This window comes from Gossypium raimondii, chromosome 5 (assembly GCF_025698545.1).
Source record: "Gossypium raimondii isolate GPD5lz chromosome 5, ASM2569854v1, whole genome shotgun sequence".
NCBI lineage: Eukaryota > Viridiplantae > Streptophyta > Magnoliopsida > Malvales > Malvaceae > Gossypium > Gossypium raimondii.
The window spans coordinates 12,063,773-12,089,167 of NC_068569.1; the positions used below are offsets into that span (position 1 = coordinate 12,063,773).

General features: G+C 35.1%; 5 protein-coding genes and 1 non-coding gene across 8 annotated transcripts; 2 read left to right on the forward strand and 4 right to left on the reverse strand.

Annotated features, from left to right (window-relative positions):
- Positions 1-6,196: 6,196 nt before the first annotated feature.
- On the forward strand, positions 6,197-8,373 carry LOC105769299 (60S ribosomal protein L18a). 2 transcript variants are annotated; one of them, XM_052630893.1, is made up of 4 exons: positions 6,197-6,659; positions 6,929-7,051; positions 7,151-7,214; positions 7,822-8,373. In XM_052630893.1, the coding sequence occupies exons 2-4, from the start codon at positions 6,930-6,932 to the stop codon at positions 8,161-8,163; spliced, it is 528 nt and encodes a 175-aa protein (XP_052486853.1). In that variant the 5' UTR covers positions 6,197-6,659; position 6,929; the 3' UTR covers positions 8,164-8,373. The 2 variants fall into 2 exon arrangements, with proteins under 2 accessions (XP_052486853.1, XP_012445289.1); XM_012589835.2 differs by having other exon boundaries at positions 6,200-6,659; positions 6,936-7,051.
- A 140-nt stretch (positions 8,374-8,513) lies between these two features.
- Positions 8,514-10,460, forward strand: LOC105769300 (uncharacterized protein At4g18257). Its single transcript, XM_012589837.2, has 2 exons — positions 8,514-9,330; positions 9,999-10,460. Exons 1-2 carry the CDS (start codon positions 9,191-9,193, stop codon positions 10,156-10,158), a joined length of 300 nt encoding a protein of 99 aa, XP_012445291.1. The 5' UTR covers positions 8,514-9,190; the 3' UTR covers positions 10,159-10,460.
- An 846-nt stretch (positions 10,461-11,306) lies between these two features.
- Positions 11,307-11,379, reverse strand: TRNAR-ACG (transfer RNA arginine (anticodon ACG)). The gene has a single exon. It is a non-coding gene; the product is annotated as a tRNA-Arg (tRNA).
- Positions 11,380-12,191: 812 nt separating this feature from the next.
- On the reverse strand, positions 12,192-12,653 carry LOC105767453 (hypothetical protein). Its single transcript, XM_012586999.2, has one exon. The coding sequence runs from the start codon at positions 12,651-12,653 to the stop codon at positions 12,192-12,194; it is 462 nt and encodes a 153-aa protein (XP_012442453.2).
- A 2,074-nt stretch (positions 12,654-14,727) lies between these two features.
- Positions 14,728-19,626, reverse strand: LOC105770722 (DNA replication licensing factor MCM3). 2 transcript variants are annotated; one of them, XM_012592042.2, is made up of 17 exons: positions 19,467-19,626; positions 19,263-19,360; positions 18,947-19,155; positions 18,571-18,701; positions 18,253-18,491; positions 17,918-18,154; positions 17,569-17,723; positions 17,276-17,484; positions 17,019-17,184; positions 16,748-16,950; positions 16,460-16,519; positions 16,291-16,380; positions 15,879-16,015; positions 15,599-15,673; positions 15,336-15,477; positions 15,031-15,127; positions 14,728-14,927 (listed from the first exon to the last, which is right to left on the reverse strand). In XM_012592042.2, exons 1-16 carry the CDS (start codon positions 19,530-19,532, stop codon positions 15,068-15,070), a joined length of 2,277 nt encoding a protein of 758 aa, XP_012447496.1. In that variant the 5' UTR covers positions 19,533-19,626; the 3' UTR covers positions 14,728-14,927; positions 15,031-15,067. The 2 variants fall into 2 exon arrangements, with proteins under 2 accessions (XP_012447496.1, XP_012447495.1); XM_012592041.2 differs by having other exon boundaries at positions 14,728-15,127.
- A 1,015-nt stretch (positions 19,627-20,641) lies between these two features.
- LOC105769588 (3-oxoacyl-[acyl-carrier-protein] synthase I, chloroplastic) lies at positions 20,642-24,689 on the reverse strand. The gene is made up of 7 exons (XM_012590323.2): positions 24,064-24,689; positions 23,056-23,487; positions 22,353-22,526; positions 21,775-21,888; positions 21,582-21,683; positions 21,117-21,183; positions 20,642-20,990 (listed from the first exon to the last, which is right to left on the reverse strand). The coding sequence occupies exons 1-7, from the start codon at positions 24,526-24,528 to the stop codon at positions 20,923-20,925; spliced, it is 1,422 nt and encodes a 473-aa protein (XP_012445777.1). The 5' UTR covers positions 24,529-24,689; the 3' UTR covers positions 20,642-20,922.
- Between the last annotated feature and the right edge of the window lie 706 nt (positions 24,690-25,395).

The following is a 25,395-nucleotide window of genomic DNA, read 5'->3' on the forward strand; positions in this document are numbered from 1 at the left end:
GTTTTATTGTCAGTACTTATTGTGAGCAGAGATAAGTTGTCGTGGCTATAAATATACAATTAGAGTGACAGGGATGGAATATGGATAAGTTCTAAAAGGTGTCCTTAATTAGCGAACTGTTTGGCAATCCATAATTAGCTAATTGTATGTTGGCATGAATATGATATTCATTGCTAATAATAAATTTGTTTTCCTATATGTATTGAATGATGTATGCATTGATGGTATTTTCTTTTATAAATTACAATAAAATATTAATAGAAATGCGATTAACGTAATTTAAACTTATATTATATTTAGAATAATAAACACCTTAATTATCAAATGAATATTAGTTCACATTGATGATATTTTTATTATGAGAAAACAACAGTAATTTTATTTCCGACTACAATTTTCTCCACCCAAGTCTGCAACATAAGCATATTTATTTAACTATTTTAACTTTGCTTGGGCTTTATCAACTAATTTAATTGATTAAGTTGAATATCGAAAAGTGCAGTGTATGTGTTCCATAATGATATTGCATCAATTTTCTAGATTTTGTAAATTAACTTTGAAAAGACCGAATCCTTATTAGGTTTATTACCAAACCTGTTGACTTGCCAACAAAGAAACTAAGAATTAGTAATTAAATTCCATTGGTTGATAGAAATTTTAGGAAAGGATGAATTGTTAACGTTGTTTTGTTGTTAAGAAAGTTCATTGGGGTTGACAAAAAGGTTATGGAAGAGTACAAGCATAATAAAAGGAAAATAAGTTCAGCCGAAAGATATAAGTAATCAGCCGTAATGAAAGTCGTGACATGTGTGAAAGAGAAATGTTCCAACTACGGTCATTTTATAATCTTTTCCCTAATAAAAGTAACAATATTTCATTAAATTTATATTTTAATTATTTAACTTTAAATAATTACTTTTAAAAATTCTTATTTAAGTCGTTCGACTATTATAGTATTCTTTGTTTACATCACGTGCATCAATCGAAAATTTTCTTTCTTCTTCTTTTTTATGATTTAGTTTTTTTTTCTTCATAAAACAGTTTTGAATGTTACAAATTTGTGAATCAAAACTTAAATAATTTTCTTCTCCAATATTTGACACTGGCAGTCAGATCAACTTTGATCTAAGGTGTTTTATTCTACTTGTCAATGAGTATTGATCAGTTGTATCAATCGTCGCTTGGAGTTCACTAGTCAGACTTTAAAAAAAAAATTTACTAGAACCGACTTCAACAAGGCTTTGTTCACTGGTCTCCTTGGTGTCTGCCCTCCTTCTGATGGGCTCGATTTCTTTGGACGATGAGGCCCTGATCTTCATTACTTGGTGGCACTGTGAGTTTGGTCTCACCAAAAGGCTTTGGGGAGGCCCAGAGTCTACGCACCAAAATTTTTTCTAGTGGCTGAAAGTGAAGAGAAAGTCTTATTTCTCCGTTGAAGTTCCGTTGGCGCCATGGTGGTTAGGGCCTCCGGTGGAGGCGTGCGTGCAAAGGGCTTGGTATGAAAGTTCGTTCTTCCTCCTCGATTGCCTCTTCTCTCTGCCTTCTCTTTGACAAACGACAGCAACGTTTGGTTGCTACTATGGTTTGTTGGGGATTAGGACTTTTTGGGCCTGTTGTATTGATTGTTATATCTGTTTCTTTTCTAGACCCTTGCGCCATTTTTTCACTGCATCAGTACGTATCTCATTCATAAATCTATGCATATTCTAAAATGCAATTATTTAGAATGAAGAGAGTTACATGTTTACGTCTTGAGATACGAAACAAATCATTTATTTAAAGACTCACAGTCAAAGAAAGATTTCGTAAATGTTATAATCTATTGTTATAGTAACAATCGAGCCTTATAAAAAGAATTTGAGTCTCATTGTGATATTAATAAGTTGAATGCTTTTTGTAATTGATATTTTGGATTTTCAAGAGATGGCTGATCTTGGATTGGACTCAATTCTAAAACTATATTTAATGGAGTCTATAACTTGTATGTAGCAATGCTTTTAGGGTACATTTTACTTCACATTTCTAAATTATTAGCAAATTAATATTTTACGATTGTTATGAGGAGACAGCGAGGTTACCGGCCGGCTCGAAGGCTTTTAAAATTATTTTTGAAAAAGTATTTTTAAGAAGTGTAGTGGAAAATTAATTTTGAGAAATATTTTTAGAAAGTTTGATTTGAGATTTAATTATTTAGTATGGTTGTTAAAAGTGTTTTTAATAAATAAAATGTTGATTTTAGTAAGAATATGAAAAAGTAATTTATTATAATTTATTGTTAATATTTTAATATATAAAATATAAATTTTAAATATTTTAAGTAATTATTATTAATTATTTATAAAATTTAATTGAATATATAAACTATACTTAAATTATTAAAATATAACCACTGAAAATTTAAACATATACTATTATATATTTAAAATAAATTTCAATAGAAAAGTAATTACATACCCAAAATAAATATTATATAAAATACTTATAATGATTAAAATTGTCCTTTATTCCTAAAGGCACTTCTGAGAAGCAATACTGAACTTAGCCTAAAAAACTTACTGTATCTAGGGTTGCTTCAAAATGATTATTTTATAACCAATGTATCTTTCATGTTTGTTTTTTTTTTTTGGTTAATTATAATAACAGGGTAAAACTCGAATAATCAACACGACTAGTGGGACCCGAATCTAAGCCACACCTGGGGCGGTGAACACACTTGACCATCATGTCATCACATGAGGTTCAATGTATCTTTCACGTTAAACGGTCAGTGAAGATTAATTTTATTGGAGTTAATGATTACTCATTTCAATAATGTCAATTTTAATATTAGAATAATTTTTTTATCTGAGAGTACAATATAATTAATTATTGTATCAAATACTTGTTAATAAAACAAAAACTAATATATACATTGTAACAGCCTAATTTTCAGTGGTGTCAGAAACAATGATTCGAGATCACTAAATCTGACAAGTGAGTCTTAAAATTTAATAAATTAATAATTATGGGTCAAGTGTGAATTTAGAAGAATTTTTGAATTAGTGAATTTTGTGATTTAAAAAGAATTTAATAGGTAAATTGGGTCTAAAATACGGTGTCGAGACATCGAGTTCATAAACCGAGCCATAAATATTTTTATAAATATTTATGGAATGTCATTGAGTTAGTATAAAAGTTTCGTTAGAAAATTTTAACGTTTGGTTAGTCAATTAACTAAAAAGGACTAAATTGAGAATAGTGTAAAACTTGTTAAATTATGATTAAATAGCTTAAGTGACTAATGAGGAGGATTTAAAAGGCAATTAGGCCCAAAATTTTATGGGCTGGACGGTTAGGCAAGAAAAATCAACAGGAAAGTAAGGAGAAATAAGAGCAAAATTGGAAATTTTACAAATTAAATATATAAAACAAAGATAAAAGTGAAAAATCTAGAGATATCATCATTTTTCTTCAGCCAAAACGTAATAGGAGAGGGTTTTCAAGCTGGTTTTTCATATTTTTCATCACGTAAGTTCAATTCTTGCTTTTTCTTTGAAATTTTCATGTTTTGTGACTTTTACAACTAGGTCCAATTATTGAATTTATTAGTTTTTGAATTTATGAGTGATTTTGTAAGTTACCATGAATAATTTCTGGAATTTTATGATGAACTATTATAGATTTTAAGTCTTAATTTCATTATATTATGATCTTATTAAAATGATTTTAGTAGAAAATGATTTTTAGGGCCTAATTGTGAAAAAGTTAGGAATTGGGGTTTTGTACTGAAATTATGAATATCAAAGGCTGTTTAGTAGCCTAAAATGGTTAGATAGGGTGTTAATTGAAAAAAAAAAATAGATCAATTGAAGGGTTAATTGAGTAGGGACCAAATTGTAAAAATTGTAAATTTTGAGGTAAAAGTGTAATTTTGAAAATTGAAAGACATAAATTGTGAAGAAAATTAGTATTGAATTAGATGCTAATGAATGGAAAATTTTATATTATAGATCGGGAATCCGAAGATAAACGCGGTAAAGAGAAAGTATCGAGCTAGTTTCTGAACTTTTACAACTTTTACGAATCGGCCCAAGTAAGTTCATATGGCTGAATTTTTATGATTAATTGTTAATGTGGAAATGATATATTGTATAAATTCGTATATTGTTACTGAATTATGATTATGGTAAAAATGAGAAGAAGATGAGATTGTTAGTTCAAATTAAGGGATACGCAGGATTGAGTACACATGTTTGGCAACCAACGACGAATTGACGGATAAGTCCATGGTGGATCCATGGCAAAGTGTGAAAAGTAGGTATGGTGTTTCGGTGAAGAAAACCATACTGAGTTGTAAAAAGTAGGTATGATGTTTCGGTGAAGAAAACCATACTGAGTTATGAAAAGTAGGTATGGTGTTTCAGTGAAGAAAACCATACTGAGTTGTGAAAAGTAGGCATGGTATTTCCGTGAAGAAAACCATACTGAGTTATAGCAATGTGAAATATTCAAGCAAATTGTGGCACCGGGCAAACGATGTACTCAATTCCGTAAGACTATCCTTAATTTGACAGGTATTTGTAAGTGCAATTGAAGCTAAATGTCGGAATAGAAGTTGACATCTGATATTGAGCTCGATTGGATATATTTATTATCTGAGATTGTGGTTGGCAGGAAATGTTGAATTTTTATTTGTTTGTTAATGTTGTTAGTGAAATTTTGGTAATATTTTATTATGAGCCTGTGAACTTACTAAGCTTTCTGTAAGCTTACTGGTGTGTGTTTACTGTTTCTTGTAGATTGACGTATATATATATTTCGGAGGATCGGATCTACAACAACGATCACACTATCCAGATTTACTCCGGTAGATTTTGTTAAACAACTTTTTGGATTTATATGGCATGTATAGGGAATTGAAGTAAAAAGTATTAGTATGAATGACTAAGTATGCAAAATAAATTTGAATGTTATGGTTGTGTTAGATATCGAAATATATACATGTTTTTAGTTTGAAATGGTTGATTGGTTGAACTTCATTAGTATTTAAATGAAGTAGTTGAAATACTGGAATTGGTTGTGATTTAAATTTGCAGGGAAGGTTAGATAATTATAAATGGGTTATATTGAAATTTTTTTAAAAATTTGTAATGGAACAGTTTTTGGATATATGCATTAAGGTAACTTTGAAAATCATAAAAATGGTGGAAATTGAATTAGAAGCTGAGTGAGATACTAAATTAAAGCTGAATGAGTCTACTTTTACATGAAAGAAATAGATTAAGAAAAAAAGTTGTATATTTTTAGATATTTGAATTTTAGTGAGACAGGGTCAGAATGATTTTGAGGTCCCCTGTTCTGACTTTAGAAATTCATTAAAAATTTCACAGAAGGAATTATGTGTTATAATTTATATGTATAGATTCCTTGATGAGTCTATTTTCAGGAGAAATAAGTGGAAGCACCATATGAAGTCTGTACAAAGAGATAATTGAATTTTAGTGACAAGAGGTCAGGATGGTCGGTCACTGAAATAGGGGAGACTTTAACTAATAAACTGTACTAATTGGCTAAACCAAAAATTCTGAAAAATTTAAGGTGAAAAGATATATGAGTCTAGTTTCAGGGAAAATTTACGGATCTAAATTTTGAGTCTCGTAACTCTAGTTATAATTAAATAAGTAACTGCTGTGCAGGTGGACAGATTTGCTGTAAATAGTGAAATAAATTTTCAAACTAAGTTTTTATGCTCCGAATTAGTAAGATAAGTTAAGTAATGCCTCGTGCTCGACCCCGGCTACGGTCTCGGGTAAGAGGTGTTACATACATTTAGTATTAACTTAAAAAACATAAAAAATAAAATTCACCCTTTTAGGGTTTACCAGTTTTTTTACAATAAAAAAAAAAACTAACGTCAACTGGTTTTCAACATGGTGCCACACAACACTAATGACATTTTTGAATAAATTTTATAAAAAAATATAAAAATATAAAAAAGGCTTGAATGGTTAAAAGAACAAATGTAAAATAAATTGACATCCAATTTCTCGAAATTATCTCATCTGTTGAAACCCCTAAGGTGTATAATTTAATTGCAAATGAAAGTTTTTTTATTGTTATTCTTTTAATTATACATTAATAAATTGAATAATTTTATTTTGCAATAATTACATAAAATAGAAACACTGTATTCAATTTCTATTTGCGAGTATGTTTTGGCTCCCTTATTTTCCTTGAATTTTTAACCAATTTTGTGGTGGTTTTTGTGATGGATTAAATCAACTCGTTAATATCAAATCCGTAATAATTGTTTATTGAAATTGGTTTTGTACATCCTTTTCTGGAAACTTTTGGCATTCATTATGTATCTCTCTCTCATCCAGCGCGCTTTTATGATGTGCAAGCAACTGTGAGAAATCACATTTTCATTTTGATTTTTTTAAAATCTACTGCTTTTATTTTTTTGTTGTTGTTGTTCAGTGAATTGTGTTGGGTAGTAGTTTTGAATTAATAAACTTATTATTTCTCCAAAAGAAATACAAATAGTATTATATTATTACCTCCATTGAGTTGGCGCCGCGGTGAGAAAGAAAACCCTAATTTCCTCTTCTACATTGAGGTCAAGGGCGAAGGGTGATCCAGACAGAGGGCCGGGTTTTTCACAAATGGTCACTTTCCGGGTAAGAGCCAAATCGTTTCTCTTTTCTCGCTACCTGCATCCCTATTGATTTCCCTCTTTTACCTTCAGAATTTCACGATTATTCCTCGTTTTGGGCCTTTTTTTTTTTGTTTTTTAAAGAACTTTATTTGATGTTATGCTTGGTTTTTAAAGTATGGCGCAAAACAGATTTGTTTTCAATTCTTTTGATGAGTTTAATAGCAACCAAAGGCAGGAATAATGAATAATGTAAGGCGAAAATGGAAGTTTTGATTTACGTTTTTGTTTAAGGATGCAGTTCCACCAGTATCAAGTTGTTGGGAGGGCTCTCCCAACGGACAGCGATGAGCATCCCAAGATTTACAGGATGAAGCTTTGGGCCACCAATGAGGTTCGGGCCAAGTCCAAGTTCTGGTTAGTGATTATTATGATTGCCGTCTTTTGCTTTTGGGTTTGATTTAATTCCAAATTTGAGGGTTTTTGACGGTTGCATTTCTCCATGGATATCATCAGGTACTTCCTGAGGAAGCTGAAGAAGGTTAAGAAGAGCAATGGCCAGGTCCTTGCCATCAATGAGGTATGTGCTCAATGTTATTTTTTGATGGTTCACCATTCAATCTGTATGAAGTAATTTATCATGGAATGATACGTTGAAATTTGAATGAGACGATCCTTTTATTTGTATGTTCTGACATTTTTGTGAGAAATAGGGTTTATGTTGGTTAGTGCCTTAAACTATTGTGTGTGGGATTCCCCACATTTAGCTTATGATTGTGCTATTAAGATGGAAATTTGTTTTGATCAACTTGTCTCTAGTATTTCCTGTGAAAAACTGCGAATTAGATGGCAAAGAAAAATCTAATCTTAAAGAGTCCTTTTTGCCATTTTGTTAACATTTGTAGGATTTTCATGCATCTTGAATATGAAGTTTCTGGTCTTTTGTGCTATTTGCTTCTCTTTGTAGTAATGCATGTTATATAACATGTTTGTGTTTTTTGAATGTCCTTTGCACTGAGTGATTTAATAACTTCACTTTTTGGGACTACATATTTAAGGTTTTGAATGTGAATGCTGATCTTGGAATTGAAATTGGTTTGTAATCTTTGGAAACAAGATGCTGCAGCTTTCTGATACATTCTTCAATTTCTTTCTGATTCCCCTTGCCCAAATGAAATCCTCGGCAGATTTTTGAAAAGAATCCAACCAAGATAAAGAATTATGGTATTTGGCTTCGCTATCAAAGCCGTACCGGTTATCACAACATGTACAAGGAGTACCGTGACACTACTTTGAATGGAGCTGTTGAACAGATGTACACTGAGATGGCTTCTCGGCACAGAGTCAGGTTCCCTTGCATTCAGATTATCAAGACTGCAACCATCCCAACTAAGCTATGCAAGAGGGACAACACCAAGCAGTTCCACAACTCTAAAATCAAGTTCCCCTTGATGGTCAAGAAGGTGAGGCCACCTACCAGGAAGCTGAAGACAACCTATAAGGCATCAAGGCCCAACCTGTTTATGTAACTTGTATGTTTTGATGAAGGAGAGTTAAGAGGTTGTTCGATTTTTGGAATTTTTGGTAAGTGAATCTCCATTAGTTTGTTGATCAGATATTGTTTCATTCGAGAAGCCTAGGTTGTCAGACAAGTTGAACCTGGGTTCTTTTCTGGGGCTCATTTTTGTTCTTATAAATGTTGGTATTGTTAAGTTAAGTATAATTTAATGTTAAAATTCTTTTTGGTGGGGTTGGAATTTCCCAGGGCAACTTGCGCAAGTCCAGAAACAACTTACTTTTTTGAGAATGGTTGGAAGCCATTTAGTTTTATATAAGGAAACAAATGTGATCGCTCATAAATGAAGAGGCTAATATTTCTTAACCACAACCGTTCCCATCTCAAGCATGAACATTTGCTATGAATCACTCAATTCAATAGCATTTTTGTCAAGTATTTCACCCTCTTAAAAGTAGTTTCTGGTAAGCCAAGTGGCTCTTTTTGTTGCTTGATAACTTATTACAATATTAATTTTCCATCAAATACTTCACCTACCCACCAAGAAAACAAGTATTAACCATAAGCATGATCATATTACATCCATCTAACAATTAAAAGCTGCTCCTCTCATAAAATGTTCCTAGTAATAATAATGTTGTTCTTGGTTTTGAACTAGTACGAGATAAGCAGGTAATGGAGCACCAAGACTAGTGCCCCAGAAAATTAATAAGTAATATAACATTTCATAACATAGATGATAAACAGGACTGATCATGCACCCTGCAATTGGAGGGACTTGGGGTGGGAATGGAACTTCAGAAAGAAAAGAATCCAAGACAGTGGGACTTGCGACAAGTCGGCTAATCTACGTGCAATTCATGTATCGGTGTGTTCTCCTATAATTATGAACCACCCGACCTGGAAACTTTTATTGGGTGGACGATTCGAGATCTTTAGGAGGAAAGGAGACAACATCTGCAGCAGAACATATTGTTGCTTTCAAATAATTTGGAAAGAAAGATACAGTGGATATCTGAACTGTATAGAAATTGAATAAGATGGCGAAGGAAGAAAAAAAGAAGAGGGTGGTGGTCGAATCCCTAGGATGGCTAACGGAATCTTCCATCATGCCCAAGTTCGTAGGGCCTGGAAGAACTGCTGGAATCCTTGACAATGATGAGCATAAGCATTTCGTAAGGTCAGGATTTTACTTCTCTTCTCGCTAATGTTATGTTAATTCACGTTAACTTAAGATTAAATGTTCGATGGAGTTCACAATTCACGGGGGTTTGCATTTTTCCTGTTGTGCCACAGTTTGGATAGTTGCCTATAGCATTTGGTTACAAGGTTATTTGAGGTCTAAGAGATTTAGCCACATGGCATAGTGAAACAATCTCCTAGTATCATGCTGTTTCATCCATTTTCATCATTAGCCTTTCATTCACCTCCCATTATACATTGTTGAGTGTTCATGGATTTGAGGTGAAATTCTCTTAATAGTTTTTTATAATGTTGTTGAAAATTTACCTACAAATTTGCTACGAATTTGAGTTAATGTCCCTTTTCGAATTTATTGCTACAACCACTAGTTGGCTGCCTGTTTTCATCTTGCTTATTTTTATGATTTATTTGCCTGATGGAGTGAGATATATCTGAATATGATAGTCACTAGTCCATGGATTGTGCACAATGTAGAGAAGTTTATGTGTGAATATGGTAATCTAAGACATTACTGGAGGTCCTGAAGATTGGAAATAATATTAAAAATCTGAAGTTCAAAGTCAAGATAAAAAATATAATGTATTTGGATTGCTTGTGAAACTGAAAGTGAAGGCCCTAAATGATTTTATTGATGTTTGTTCACACAGAAGTTCATGAAGAAGTCAATCAAGCAAGGGAGAGAGTGTCTGAACTAAAATTGCGAAGGCAAGAGCAAGCAGCAGCTCATCGTGAGAAACTCAGGCAGGCCTATCTTCGGAAACAAGTGGAGAAGTTGAAGTCTGCGTCAAAAACAGAACAGGCATGAGTAGTAGAGCTGGAAAGGTGATATGTGACTATGCAAATGGAAATAGAGAGAAACCCCCATTGTATTATTTACTAACTTGCATTGATTTCGTCCTCTGTGCATAACAAAATTTAGTTACAAATCAACTCACCGGTTTGCTCACTAGAATATATTTATTCACTGTTTTTTACCCCATCATTCTTATGGAACATATAGCAATTGCAGTCGTACCGCCCTCGTTTATCTGTCATTTTTGCTTGAGGCTGATTGCAGCATCAGCGTAGAAAATGAGTGAGTTCTCTTTCCTATTGTACAAAATACGTTTTAGCCAATTAACATGTAGGATTCTGAATCATTCTAGACTGTCAGCAGTTAGCTTGTTTAGAAGTAGAATTTGGGGGGGGGGGGGGGTTAGCTATGTTTTACTCTTTTAACTGCAAATATCAGCAGTTGAAGTATTTGCTGGTATTGTTGATTTGATTTATATGGGAATGGCTCTTTGTTATGAAGTTGTTTATTTTTGAGTAAAACAGCAGAATGTTGGAAGTTTGGAAATATAATAGAAAAATGCGTGTGAACAAGTCAGATGGGAAGATCCAATGGAAACTACAACTGCCTTTTAAAATCATTGTTTTCTTAAGATTTGCACAAATTGTCGCCCATGTAAGAGCTCTTGCCCATCGTGTTTATAAACATATGAAACAAGGGGCCATCTTTTCCTTGAGTGCTGTTTGGCTTGGCTCTTCCTTTGGGTATAAAGGATTTTATTCTCCTGGTCCTGGAGGTCCTCCATCAATCAGGATCCTGTCAAAGGGGGTATGTGGGTGCAAAGGAACGAGGTTGTCTTCAGAAAAGGGAATACTAATCCTATCTCTCGGTTATTCTTTCAAGTAAAATCGTTTGGTGAGGTATGGTTATTAGCTTTTGACATGAAGGGCTAGAGGAGATCAGATTGACTCGCCTTCTTCAGGAGAAGAGCCTAAAACGAAAATGGGTTATGGCATTGCTTTTTGCTTTAATTCTCAAGGACAGTGGTTATCTGCTTTATCGACGCAGAACCTTGAGCATCAAGTGGCAGCCCTCATTTTGCTGAGAGAAAATTTCCTTCAAGTCGCAAAGAAAAACCTGAAGCTTTTTAATTGGCAATCCTGTTGAAAAATTAAGAAAAACGACTCCGCTGGGGATCGAACCCAGAATCTCTGGTTCCGTAGACCAGCGCCTTATCCATTGGGCCACGGAGTCAATTTTTGAAAGGAAGTGGCTATTTTTACTATATCATCAAAAGTGAGATCTAAGGTCCGATACAAGGTTGATCCATATGGGTCAAAAGACGAGAAAACACCTGATGACCCTAAAACTTTATTAATACATCTTCACACTCTCATTATCAACCCATACAACTGCCAAGCATAGCCCATACATCAACCATGATTTGTTTATACTCGTATCAAGTATACAAGGACTTGTTTATTAGTTGGAATGGAAATAAGTTTTATGTTTTCAAAGTAAGTTTGCGATTCAAGTAAAAAATAATGGTGGAGTTTAGGGTTTAGAGTCCCATAACTTATTATGATATGGCAAAACACCATCTAAAATTAACTGTTAGGATAGATACACTTCAAAATTCTATTGTATTTATAAACAAGGTTTAAAATTAACTCTTCAGATCTTGAGATTATTACTTCAATTTAAACAAAAATTAAATTGGATTACGATAACTGTGTGATAAAAAAAATAGAAGAAAGGCTTTCTTTTTCTTTAAATTTTGCATTATTTTTAACCTACACTTTGTTATACTCCATGTCCATGAAAAAAAAAAACACACACACACAAAATTGAGAAACATAGCATAAAGCAACTCTACTAAACAACGAAGCCCCTATTTTGACACACGTCTTACATGCATAAGAGAACAGCAACCCATTGTCACCGCCACTAATCTCTCCTCCTCTCCACCACCGCTCCACCACCTCCGAGCGACGTTGCCACCTCTCTTTCGACCATTTCTTCATCCGCCACCTCCTTCACGCTAAACGACAAACACTCTCTCCTCATCAAGAACCTCCCAGTTGGCGGAACCCACAAAGCAACCCTTGTGGCCTACCCGAACTCCTCCAAACTTGCACCGTCAAGCACTGAATCGGGTTATCCACCGGATCCGAAGCATCCCCTCCTTTCAAGACATCGCAAAGTAAAACCCTGGCACTCCCCGCTGGCTTCTCCCTCACGTGCCCATGCTCGTATATGTCGACGTTCACCGCCGCCAACACGTCCTTCTCCGCCAGCTTGGCGTGGAACTTCACCTTCACCAATTGGTTCCTTGTGGGGTTGGTCCCTCCATGCTCGTCCACTTGGGTTTTGGCCATGTGGAAGTCCTTTTCCACGTAGACAACCGCGTAGGCTCTCATTTTGGTCAAGTGCTTCACGTTCTTGAGGTCTTGAGCTGAGATTATGAGAACCTCAATCTCTCTTAGCTCATCTTCCCCTCGTTGAAATGTTGTCCAGCTTTCCGACATAATGCTCATGATGCAGGAACATAAATAATTTCTCTTTTATTTTGCTGAACTAAACAAAAAAAATTCCAATTTGTCCAATTTACTATTGGGCTCTCTGTAATGTCATGGCCCAAACTTCACAATGTTTTGAACTTTTTTGGGTTTGGACTTTCGAGTTTCCACCATTTGTTATTTTTTAATAAATTTAAAATTTTAACATTGTAATTAATATTTTCTTGTTTTAAAAGGTTGATGGTTGAATTTGACTTTTTTTTAAAGGTTGAGGACTAAATTAATAAAAAAGAAGGCTTTTTTTCAAACATTCCTCAAAATTTTAACAGAACAAATTACAGCAAAGGTTTGGAACCCAATTCGCCAGGCATGGTTCAGCAATCCAATGAAGGACAGAAGTAGCCGCATTGGTAATAACCCAAAAACAACATTGGCCTCACTGGGGATTCAAGCTATGTCCTATGAGTATGATATCATCATTACAGAAATCTCTCATGGACCCATTCAAAGCATGTATGATGTTTATGCAGTTAAATTTGGGGCACATTACAAAATTCCTCCTACACTGGAACATGCTCTTTATCCCCAATATTCCATCCACTCAAAGTCTCTCTTTGGTGTTTTGATTCAAGTATTTCCATAATTGAATTACTTTGAACTTTTCCCCACTTTATTACAATTTTCTTTTAATAAAGGATGATCATCACCATTTTTTTTCTTTAATAATATATTAAAATTGTGTAAAAATTATGATCCAGCTATGGGTAAAGTGCATGGTGCTTCCAAAAGGAATTACAAAGAAGATGCTTAACAAACCAACCACTGCCAATCTAATAATTAATTTATATGTTTAGGCTACTAACCATGTTACTTTTATGTTAACTAATGTCTTAAGCCTTGAGATACCCATATAATGCCCTATTTTCTCATGGTGAACAATCTTTAAGCTGATTCTCTAACATGCTCCTCATTTCCAAATTCCCAACATACTGTTTCAAAATGAGTGAAACTTATTGAAATATATAATAATGGCGGCGTAAAGTTTAAGTTTCAAAAAATAATTCAACCAAAACCCAAATTATGGGAATGAGAATAAGCAAAAAAGCTTGGTTAGAATGAGTTATCAGTCCAGGCTGGTATACAGTTTACAAAGGAAATTAAAATAAAATAATGAGATGACAGTGCCTTGAAATGATTTTGTTTGTGGTTAAAGCAGCAAAACAAAGCTGGCAATTAGTTTGAATATTAGAGCTTCGTCTATAAAAGAGTTCCATTGCAGTTAAAAGATTGTGTTCAATATATACATATAGCTTCTCTAACTTGGGTAACTTGTGAGAAATGGAGGGAAGCAAAATGAGCATGATTTTGATTGCCTACATCACACTTGTTGCGAGCGGAGCGATGGGTTTGAGGGAGGACCAAGGAGCGGTTGCACCCTCACCAATGGAAAGTGGCGGAGTGGCTCTGGGTGTTCCGGCCGCACTTGCTGCTGCCTTGGCTTCTATGCTTGCATTTGGCTGCTTCTTTTGATTTTAATTCCTTTGGTGAATACTGTTTTCCAGTTTCCATTTCCTTTCATTTGCCAACTAGTTTCTTTCTCTGTAAATTTCATTGTTATTTTTAAGTAATTGAATAAAATCTTGATTTATTTATTCTTTTTTGTTGTTTAGCTTTCTCATAGCAAATCTGGAACAGGTACTGTGCTGAAAAGGGGATGTTAAAAACAAAACACACACTAACCAGAAGAATAAATAAGAGAAATTTTGTTCAAGTGTTAAAACAGTTGAATTTATGTAGATTTTTTCAATTTTGTTTTTTTCTTCCGTTTCTTCATACAACAACTCCTATAGGCGTTTTGTGCCCAAGGCAGTAAGGGTTTTTTTCCCTCTTAGTTTTTGCGTATGCCTAAAACTACATATATGAATGGTCTGAATTTTTTATTTAAAATTCGAATTTGGTGTCATACAAATATTTCATGTCAAAAATAATTTTGCTGAAAACAACTCCTAAATTTTATCATATACATAACAGGAAACAAACATAAATGTATTAGTTAATTTTAACTAAAAAAATAAAGGTCAAATTGATAATAAAAAACAATTGTATACATTAATTAATAAAGAAAACGTTCAAATCAGGTTCCAAAGAACCAACTTATAAGTACTTCATTAAAGCATTGATCTCAACTTTCTGCATCTTCAGTCTCCAAAGAATACATGTTACATCAAATTCGGGAATATGTAAGACCTATTTCTGAGCACTTCACAGTTCACCTAATATCAGCTACACGACATGATCATTCTTTTAAGATCTTAGACTAAATCATGAGTATTATAACTTTCATGTCACAATGAAGCAGAACCATCATAGAAGATCAGCTCCATACCTGCTTATTTTGGTTGATCCTGGTCTTCTCTTACATCTTAAACTATCATATGCACGGTTTCTCCAGCTATCATCAATATATTCTCATCTTGCAATTTCTGAAAATTGTGAAAAAAAAAAAAAAACTGGCTGTTATTGCATACCCTTCCTGTATATTGGCAAGTTGGAGTGCAAAACATGAAAATTGCTGGTGCCAGCTTCAAAATGTTACACCAAATAACGGGATAAAAAATTGTCAAACATCATTTAGAATATGAAAACTTCATGCTAATATTCTCGTCTCAAACAACGATATCTGAACATTACCTCTAATATAGACATGATCTCAACCCTCGAGTAATGGATGTCAGCTCCTACGTTGACAATATCCTCTACTTCTGCAATAGATACGGTTTCCTTGTGGTTTGCACGCATATGCTGACCAAATATAGTTTTAAAAGCTTCTATTCTGCAATCCATCAACAAGGAGATACAAAAAGGAAAATCAAAGGAACCCATGAAACTGTAGAGCTGATTTGGAGGGAAAACATGTGTGAACTTGTAATTGAAGTGTTTAGTAGGACACAGACCTTTCGACAGAACCAGTAGCAGTGGCCTGCTGGGCTAGTGGAGGATCATCTACTTCCATAGCATCTGCAGTTTGGCTAATTTAAAGCAAGATAAGATAAGGTGAGCCACATCTGGAAACATTTTAAGCCTTTACTAATTTGCTGATCAAATTTACAAATGGAGAAGTATCTACACTATTCAGATAATCCAATAGCTAATAATAAGTAATGTTTGTTTGTAAAATTAAACATTGGGCAATTGTAAAATCCACATTTCTTGAAAGGCTTATAGCGTTCTCACCCTCGACGGTCAGCTCTTTTTTTTCTCTGTTGTTCTCTTTCCCGTTCTTGTTCGCGATCCTCCATCTCAGTCAATTCTTTATGATAAATAGCAAAATTTAGAACTTTCAGACCAGCTTCGACATCAACTTTCGTAATCTGCCATGATAAATTATCATGCAATCGAAGTGTGAATAAACACATAAGCCCAAAAGGAAATATAACGAAGCAGCCACAAGGCCAAACATGCAATTGAAAGACAAACATGGAATCACCATAATAGTTTTGATTACGGTTGACCCTAAAGAATAAATATGGAAATTAAACAGAAATAAAAGCAAGTTTCAGAAAAGAAAACTATATGAACATTGCCACAAATCCCAATACCATCAGATTACAAGTAGAGGGCTGCTTTCTTTTTAAGAAATCATTACCTTTCTGCTTAACTTCAACTTTGCATGAGCAGTTGACAGACGAATAATGGTTTCCAAGGTTCTAGCTGTGATTGGAAGGGTTCCACCAGTCTACAAATGCCAACCACATATCAGACTTGCCAGTTGAGGTAACTATATCAAGATATGTCAGCTGATTATAAAATCAAACCTTTGCATTTGAACTGGCATTTCTGAGATCTGCATAAGCTGTTGCAATTTGTTCTGAAGCCTGCAGATGAGAAAACTTTAGAGTAAGCTGAGGATAAGTATGTTAAGAATGGTAGGGATCTTGGGGAGACAAGTTAACATGTAATGAATGTTTCTTCCTGAGAAGACACTGCAGAATTATCACAGTATTTCTAATGATTAAAACTAAAGAAAGAGGAAGAAACTAGAAAGTAATTCAAATGGGAGGATAATCTAAATGGATTAAGTAAAAGAAAAGAATATCCACAACCTCATCAGTTAACTCAGGTTGAATCCTATGCTTTGCGTAATGAATATACTTTTTGAGGAACTTTATAGTAAGAGTATCACGCTTCCGACCTCTTTCGGTCTTCCTCCCATGCAGCATTCGATTATACTTGACAAAAACAGATGAGTCGGTGTCAGCTTCATCTTCTCTTCCATATCTTGAACTTTCATCAAGAGCTGCCTCACCTGCATCATTAACTACCTTAGTAGGTATATGTGCCAGTCTTAGGAACACAAGAAAACTCTTTGCCTACCTCCATCAATAGCAGAGCGAAACCGATGCATTCTCAAGACATGCTCAGAGATGTGACGATCAATATCAGCATCCATTTGATCCAATACAATAAACAGCAGATCAAAACGAGAAAGCAAAGAGTCCGGAAGTCCAATGTTCTTTGTTGGAGTCAACGAACGATCATACTGCATATTGAACCGATAACTAGTATAAACTCAAGATGTACATCCTTTCTAGCAGAGTGAAAATGCATCTTAGCAACCAATATACGCTTACAGTTCCATATATAGGGTTTGCAGCAGCCACTACACTGCACCGAGCATTCAATGATGCATGGATACCAGCTTTGGCGATAGTTACAGTCTGCTGCTCCATGACTTCATGTATCGCAACACGATCTTGATCATTCATCTTGTCAAACTCATCAATGCATACAACACCTCTATCACCAAGGACCATGGCACCTGCTTCCAGTCTTCTTTCTCCTGAACACAGAGATGTTTAATTTCATCAAAAGCACCAAAATTTGGACTATAAGCAGCAAGGCTATAACAATTGAAATGCTTTACCAGTTTCTTGGTCGGAGGTAACAGCGGCTGTCAAACCAACTCCGGAAGAACCTCTACCGGTGGTTGAAATAGCCAATGGTGCAATGTTCATGATTGCTCTTAAAAGTTGGGATTTTGCAACAGATGGATCTCCAACCATCATCATGTTAATGTCCCTGGAAAAGAGCAAGACTTTAGCTTATGTTTAGCATTTACCTAATCTTAAGACATAGTGGTAAAGCTGCATAAAGCATACAATCAGAAAAATCAAGATGCAGTTGGAAGGAAGGAATAACAATCAGTGGGGCAACTATTTATCAGATATAATATATAACTTCAAAGACACTTAAATAGTAAGAGTACAACTAACCCTCTTAAATGAGTGCCATTCTTCAAATTCTTTTCCACTCCACCAAGCATCAGTAAAACCACAGCTTTCTTTATCCACGAATGCCCATATATTGAAGGTGCAAGGGAGTTACCAAGCAAATCAAATGTGTCATCTCTCTCTGCTATCTTCTTAATATTTTTCAGGTCCTCTGGGCTGTAGATAGGTGCATTAGCCTCTTTGTTGAGCAGAGAGACATTATTAGCTATAAGAACAGTCCTGCATTGAAAAATTACTCAGTCAGGATTTGCATATTGGAAAAACTGAGTTATAATGATTAAAAATTACTTCCAAATGATGCACTACATATGTGATACCTGAAAACACCGTTCACACTGCCCTTACTTTTTCCTGGAAGAGCTTTATATATCCCTACAATAGCCACACGATCTCCAGGCTTGCATGAATCAACCAGGTCATCCTCAACTAAGGCATCAACGGTTCGAGGAAGCTGACCAGGAGCAGCATTTTCAGGTACTTCTTGAATCGACAAGGTCTGGTGATCTTTATATTGGCACAAACCATATTCAGTCACCAATAAGTTTCCATTTTCATCCTGAAAGAATATTCCCCACGAGACAATGCTTAATCCAATAGCCATACAGATATGAGGAGATCTAGACAATGGAAATTACCCTGGTAGGATACACGGATCCGGTTGGCAAACCATTGTTGGAGGTGATGTCTCGATATTCCCTAACGGTGAAGTTTTCAGTGGCAGGACAAAAGTGAACACTTTTAACAACCTTCGGTCTTACCAGAGAACCTAAATTGAGATAGGATCATGTTAATACAAAGCAAAACAAAGAAAAATCATTTATAGGGAGAGTTCCCAAAAGCATTTAGCGAATTTTCAATACCCAAACTAATCAGTTTTTAAAGCATGTGCCTCCTTTTAACAAAATCCTAGATTCAACTTTTAGCACATTATATGAACAAACAAATAGTAGTGTAATTATGCTTCAACTTGAAAGGAAGCAAAAAGAGCGGAGTATTCGAGAGTAACGATACATTTGGTAACAATGCCAACGACGCAGACCATGGAGCCAATAAATTCGGAAAGGAGCTCTCTGGGTGTGACGCGACGAGAAACAAAAGGACCTTCAAATCCCACATGAACTATTTCTCCTTCTTTCAAGTACTTCGGGTCAATACTTTTAGCAGCTTCAGTCACCGCATCGAAAAATGGTTGCATATATTCACTCGGATTCTTCAGAATCCTAAAAACTCAAAACAATGAAGAAAAAACTCAAATCAGTTTAAACAAGCCAACGCTTAAAATGATGAGGAGAAAAAGAAAAGAAAGTTCTGCGAGAAGAGAGCGAACCTAGTAGCCAAGTTGTTAAAAGAGTGTAGATCGGAGATGTTGACGATGAGACGGCGACGCTTGTGATTTATCATTGCCTTGATTTCATCTTGGTAAATCTGATCGAACAAACAAACAAAAATGAAACCGTTATTAACATTGATAGTGTTTAAAAAAAAAAAAAAACAGAGAACGACTACAAGAGAAGGTAATGGGGGAAAGTACATCTTGAGACAGGAATTGGCTGATATCTTTCTTCCTATCAGCAAAATCTTGAGCTCCCAACTCCATTTTTTTTTCCTTCTTACTGTACTACAGTATTGAGACCAAAGTGCTAATTCGATGAGCTACTTTTCCTTTTTCTTCTTCAGCCCTAGACCCTGGTATTGGCGGGAACAAGTGAGATGATGGCTGTTTTGGCGGGAATTGAGTCAATGTATATATTTTAAATATTGTGCGAAGCGTATAACAACTATGACTTCATGACCCAATGGGTATGGCGCTGGTCTACGGATGAAGAGGTTCTGGGTTCGATCCCCAGTGGAGGTGGATTTGTTTATTTTACTTTGATTTTTGGTATTGTAATCCAAAATAAATATTGGGCTCCCATAAAACCCATCTGTTATGAAAATCCGGAGCCAGAGGGCTTAATGTTATTTCGCTGATTATTTGGGAGTTGATGAGTCTTATTTTATCATTCTAATTCGATTGATATTGAGTTAAATTTAAAATTTTAACATTCTTTAGATTTTTTTAAATTTTTATATATATTTTTAAAAAAATACAAATTTTGGAATTTTTATAAATATTTAAATTTTGTTTTTTATTTTTGTTGAGGCTTGAGAGTGACCAATTTGCTAATTTTAAAAATCGACGGGAACTAAAAAGATATTTACACTAATCTGTCATTCGACTCGAACTCAAAACAAGACTCGAATAATTCAAAATTTAAAATCTTTTTCTTAAATTGACTTTTACTCACCCCTAATTATTATCATGAACTATCACCTCAAATATATAGTGATTAATCATATCTAGTTATTTATTAAACTTCACAACCATTCCAACAGAACCACAAATTACATTGAATATGTTTCAATTTAATTTAACACCAGTAAAGGTCGATTGTGCATTAAATTATAGTGTTATTGCTTTTGCAGAGATTGGGGGTTCAAATGCTGTCGAGGGAATAAAGAAATCAGACGATGGTCTGCGAAGAGATGTAGTAAGGAGGTAAAAGGAGGAGGAGAAGATCCCTCCCCAAGGTTAGAGGGCTTAACTTAGATCGGTCACTTAAAGCAGCACAACCAGAGAGGTTCTGTTTAGGCGGGAATTTACCCAATAGTTTATAAATCCAATCAAAGTAGTAATGAAGAGCAACCCAGTTCACATGGTACGTATTTAAAACAGAACAAAATCTCTCCTTCATTAATTGCCTCATCAAATATTGTCGTGTTGGTGTTGAAAATATACGAGTTCACCAATTCCTAGGCTAAAGCTAGAATTCAACTCAAAATCATTCCGAAACTGACAAAATCACAAATTGGCTCTCACGAAAAGTTACACAAGGATTGAAGCAGCCTCCACATCCACAAACAAATACCTGACTCGCTCTTTTAAGGATCAATATTCTCTATCATCATCTTTCCTAACAAATGCAGAACACGTAAGTAACAGACTTTCATGGCTTGAAGGCTGAAAATGCCACCACCGAGTTGTGTCCTCCAAATCCAAATGAATTTGAGATTGCTGAATCCACAAGAACAAGTCGATTAGAATTACAGAACACACAGGTTCTGGATGATCCGTATCCATCAAAATGTAAGTATATAGACAGAGATGGTGTGCTTCCCAAGAAAGGATAAAGAGTCTTACCAACATTAACCTCGTGCTGCTGCTTTTTGTTGGCAACAGTGTCAAATTCAACTGATGGCTCTGGATTCTGCATTCAAAAAATTTAGCACTTCAAGGTATCTAAAGAGATCTAGCATTTAAACATGAAGTAGAGGAAAGAACCAAATATATTTTAAACACTCCCAAAATGTTCTTTTCCAAGTAGTAAAAAAATATTGAGTTACCAAAAAGGGGTGCCATAAATAAACATAAAAATTTGAAAAAACAAAACAGAGTTCAGGCGGGGTTTGGTCCCCATTAAATCAAATATTCGAGACTTGGTAGACAATTTGAAGAAAAATTAGTAATGGGGAATTACTGTAAATAAAAGTTTTAAAGAAAAAGGAAAACCGATAAATGACCAAGACTCGCACACACTATCTTAAGTTAGTTTTAATACACTTTACAGAACAAACAAGGTGCATTAAACAGGAAACTGGCACATACAAATTGGTTTATGGAGGGATGCAGCCATCCCGTGGTAATGGCTTTCACCGTGGCAATGGCTTCTAAACCGCCTGCTGCACCCAGACAGTGCCCTATCATCGACTGAAACAAAAAGCAAAGCATTTTAGCCAATAGCAAAAGCGTAACATCACGGCATGGTAATCTCAAATTTTGCAAGAGAAAGAAAAGGTACCTTTGTTGCATTGATTTTGATGCCAGATGTATTCTTGAATACCTTTTTAATAGCGTTTATCTCAGCCAGATCACCAGCAAGAGTAGAAGTTGCATGTGCATTTATGTAGTTTACCTGAAATACGGAACTTACTTAGTTCGCTAATTTTTCCACCTTTGGAACCATGCATAAATTTTAGAAAACACATATATTCTTAAACCTATTATTGATGTTAAGTCAACAACACTGTGTTAACTAGTCACTATAATGATTTATGAACCGCAACCATTAGAACGGTTCTCTACAGTCTCACTTAAAATTGGAACCTGGATCTAATAGATAAAATAGAAGTTAACTCGATACAGATTTTGTGAAGACAAGCCAAAGACAAACATTAAATGCACCATAAAACATAGAATTTGGAGTGCTATCGATTCACCCCCGCCCCCCAAACTCTAAATGCCTGCACAGGAGTCAGCAAACCTAGATAGAAAGAAACAACATAACATGGGAGAAGATGAATATCTAGAAACCAGAACAACCTAACTGGATTTCCGCACCATATATTAAGAGAATTGGTTGAAAAAGCATAGAATCACCTCTTCAGGAGACACACCAGCATCTTCAAGGCTTCTCTCAATGCATGAGGACACCCCAAGACCATCAGATCTTGGATCAGTCATATGATAAGCATCACAATTAACAGCTCCACCTAAGTACTCAGCAATAATTGGTGCACCTCTTTTCATGGCATGTTCCAAGCTTTCCATTACCTGGAAAGCAAAATAAACAACTCATTATAAAAGGCTATGGCATTTCCCCCAGTTCAAGATCAGTAAGCAAGTAACAATCAAGCCAAGAATCTATATGGAAAAGCAGCATCCACTGACTCAAGACCATGTCTCATTAATCAAGTAGTTCAAAGTGATAAAAAGAGGGGGAAAGTATGCAAGTATAACTGGAAAACTTTTCACGAATTCCCAAGTCGGTGAAAATTTATACTTCATTCCTACAAAAGACCACAATAATGCGTACAAAAGTTTACATAGATAGTGAATTAGGTTCCATCAGTATAAAACAACACAATACAATGGCAAAGATTTTGATATTGTAAAGGAAGTGTTCAGCCCCCTCCCTTCACCCCCACATAGTCAGACTCCCCATCAGGCCACAAAGCATCTCTTAACAACAGTATCAAGGATCACCAATGGAGGCAAAACAAGGTGCTAAACAGGCATAAACAACATAACAACTAAAAAAGAAGTCAAATGATGCATATAAAGGATTACTATGTAAACTTACCAATACTCCAGCACCCTCACCCATAACAAAGCCATCTCGGTCTTTGTCCCATGGTCTTGAAGCAGTTTGAGGGTCATCATTTCTTTGAGACAATGCCCTGCAGGCAACAAAGCCCCCCAGCCCAATAGGAATAATTGCAGCCTCAGTTCCACCAGCAATCATCATTTCAGCCTCACCTCGACGGATGTGGTTGGCAGCAGCATAGAAGCAATAATTGGAGGTAGCACAAGCAGTTGAAATTGAATAATTTGGACCCATGAGACCAAGATCAATGGCTAGCAAGGCAGATGACATGTTTGTTATAGCATAGGGAATGAAGAATGGTGTTATTTTTCTATAGCCTTTCTCTATCAGATTTTGGACGCCATCAGAGAACACTGTTAGACCACCCATACCAGTTCCAACTAGCACTCCAGCTCGCTCCTTATCGATCTGCAACGTATACAAAATTCTGTAAGCATTACAGGGAGAAAAAGTAGTAAAGGAACATTATTTAACGAAGCACTGCTAACAAGAGCCGAAGCTAAATCACAAAATAAAAAGTGAGTTGATAATCTAAAAACCAGACGAGAGAAATAATGAATCCACAGTCCTGTAAGCACTCATGTAATTCTAAGAACAGATTTCACTCTCAACATATCTTTTTCATTCTGTAGGGTAGGATTGATGCAGGCGACTATACCGATGCTATAAAACATAAAACCCCAGTAAATATGCTCACAAAAAATAGAAATCAAATAAAATCAATAATGCTAAAAGAACAATCGGGTAACAAGCACAAAAAGCATCAGGGTTTGTAAAGTTAAATTAAATCTTGCTGAGGTTCGAAAGTCATGCAAATAAAGAAGCAACTCTTTCTTGTGAAAATCGCACATCAAGGCAAGCCAAGCCAATAAAGGAATAAACTTTGGGTCTCTAGTTCAGGAATAAAACCTACAAAAATGCAAATCACTAGCAAAACAGCCCAAGTAACAAAACCCAACAAGCAAGAACCACTGAAAAACCCACCTTGGATAACTTATCGCCCCCGAGATCAGCATCTTCCAAAGCCTTCTTTCCTGCAACAATGCAGTACCTCAAGCAATCGTCAAGTCGCCTATCGTTCTTTCCGTCAATGTAACCCTGAGAAGAGAAACCCCGGATCTGACCGGCGAACCGGGTAGGAAACTTGGAAGCATCGAACCGGTCGATGAGTCCGATCCCGCTTTCCCCAGCCAGCAACTTATCGTAATAAGCATCGACATCATTCCCAAAAACGGAAACCAATCCCATACCCGTAATAACGACCCGTTTTTTGGGGTCCTTCTCGCGCTTGGGAGCAGATACGGTGGGGGATGAAGCGGTGATGGAAGAGAATTTCTTGGTTGGCCTGGGAACGAGTCTCGATGCATTGGGGAAATGGATATTGAGTTTGGGTTTTTGGAGAGGTTTTAGAGGGGAAGCTCGAAGAGATGAGGCTTGAAGAGCTTCCATGACTCGTGGGAACTGGGGAAAGAGCTTAGGGCGATAATAACAAAGTGACACTGAGCAGCCAATAAAAACGAAAACTTTACTGTATATATAGTCAGAGCCTCAAATCTGGATTGTGGAACTACTTAGAGGGCTGCCTCCAATTGCACTTATGACTCACCTTACCGGCCGCCCAGCCACTGGGACGAGTTTATATAGCGAGGCTATTATCCACACATTATTTTATTTTTATTTTTGTTCATTCGTGTAAATCCAACTTCATAAATTCATGGAAGGTGCAACTAATCCTTATACATTCCGGATTTCAATCCTTTGGAATGTCAAATTATTTCATCCTTACACTATAAAAATGTTTATTTTATTTTAAAATATGGCTTTTTCAGTTTGATTATAAATTATAATGAATATTTATAATTATTTCAATATACATTATTTCTAATTATGCTCGTATTTTTATTCTTTAATAATTATTATTATCTTAATAAGGAAAGTTTTACAGTTCTATCCAATCATTTTTCCCATATAATTTATCTTGAGAAATATTTAATGTATCATAAGTGCATAAATTTTATGTACCTTTTCTGAATAATATCATAATATTTCTTTATTAAATGAAAAACAGTAGAGAAATGTCAATTGAGTCTTAATTTAATTGGCATGGGTAATATTATCAATACAAAAAGATGTTGTTTCGAGTGCACTGAAACACAATATCTTTTTATTCATGAGTTGGGAGGGGTTATACCTAATTATAGGCATTGCGTGGTGGAAAACTTATAAATAAATCTTGATAACTTTATTTAAACACAATTAAATAATAATTATTTATAAATAAATACTAAAACCTTGAACTTTATTTACAAGTCCTTC

Bases quoted from the DNA above. Each gene is read 5' to 3' on its own strand.
- LOC105769299 (XM_012589835.2), top strand. The intron at 7,052-7,150 runs GTTAGTGATTAT...GGATATCATCAG, and splicing joins CGGGCCAAGTCCAAGTTCTG to GTACTTCCTGAGGAAGCTGA. The intron at 7,215-7,821 runs GTATGTGCTCAA...AATCCTCGGCAG, and splicing joins AGGTCCTTGCCATCAATGAG to ATTTTTGAAAAGAATCCAAC.
- LOC105769300 (XM_012589837.2), top strand. From the start codon at position 9,191: ATGGCGAAGGAAGAAAAAAAGAAGAGGGTGGTGGTCGAATCCCTAGGA. The intron at 9,331-9,998 runs GTCAGGATTTTA...GTTTGTTCACAC, and splicing joins GAGCATAAGCATTTCGTAAG to AGAAGTTCATGAAGAAGTCA.
- LOC105767453 (XM_012586999.2), bottom strand. From the start codon at position 12,653: ATGTCGGAAAGCTGGACAACATTTCAACGAGGGGAAGATGAGCTAAGA.
- LOC105770722 (XM_012592042.2), bottom strand. From the start codon at position 19,532: ATGGAGTTGGGAGCTCAAGATTTTGCTGATAGGAAGAAAGATATCAGC. The intron at 18,702-18,946 runs GTATCGTTACTC...ATCTCAATTTAG, and splicing joins CGTTGGCATTGTTACCAAAT to GTTCTCTGGTAAGACCGAAG. The intron at 15,674-15,878 runs GTGAGAACGCTA...GCTTTAAATTAG, and splicing joins AAAAGAGCTGACCGTCGAGG to CCAAACTGCAGATGCTATGG.
- LOC105769588 (XM_012590323.2), bottom strand. From the start codon at position 24,528: ATGGAAGCTCTTCAAGCCTCATCTCTTCGAGCTTCCCCTCTAAAACCT. The intron at 21,889-22,352 runs GTGATTCTATGC...TCCGTATTTCAG, and splicing joins CTGGTGTGTCTCCTGAAGAG to GTAAACTACATAAATGCACA. The intron at 20,991-21,116 runs GTAAGACTCTTT...TTGTGGATTCAG, and splicing joins GCAGCACGAGGTTAATGTTG to CAATCTCAAATTCATTTGGA.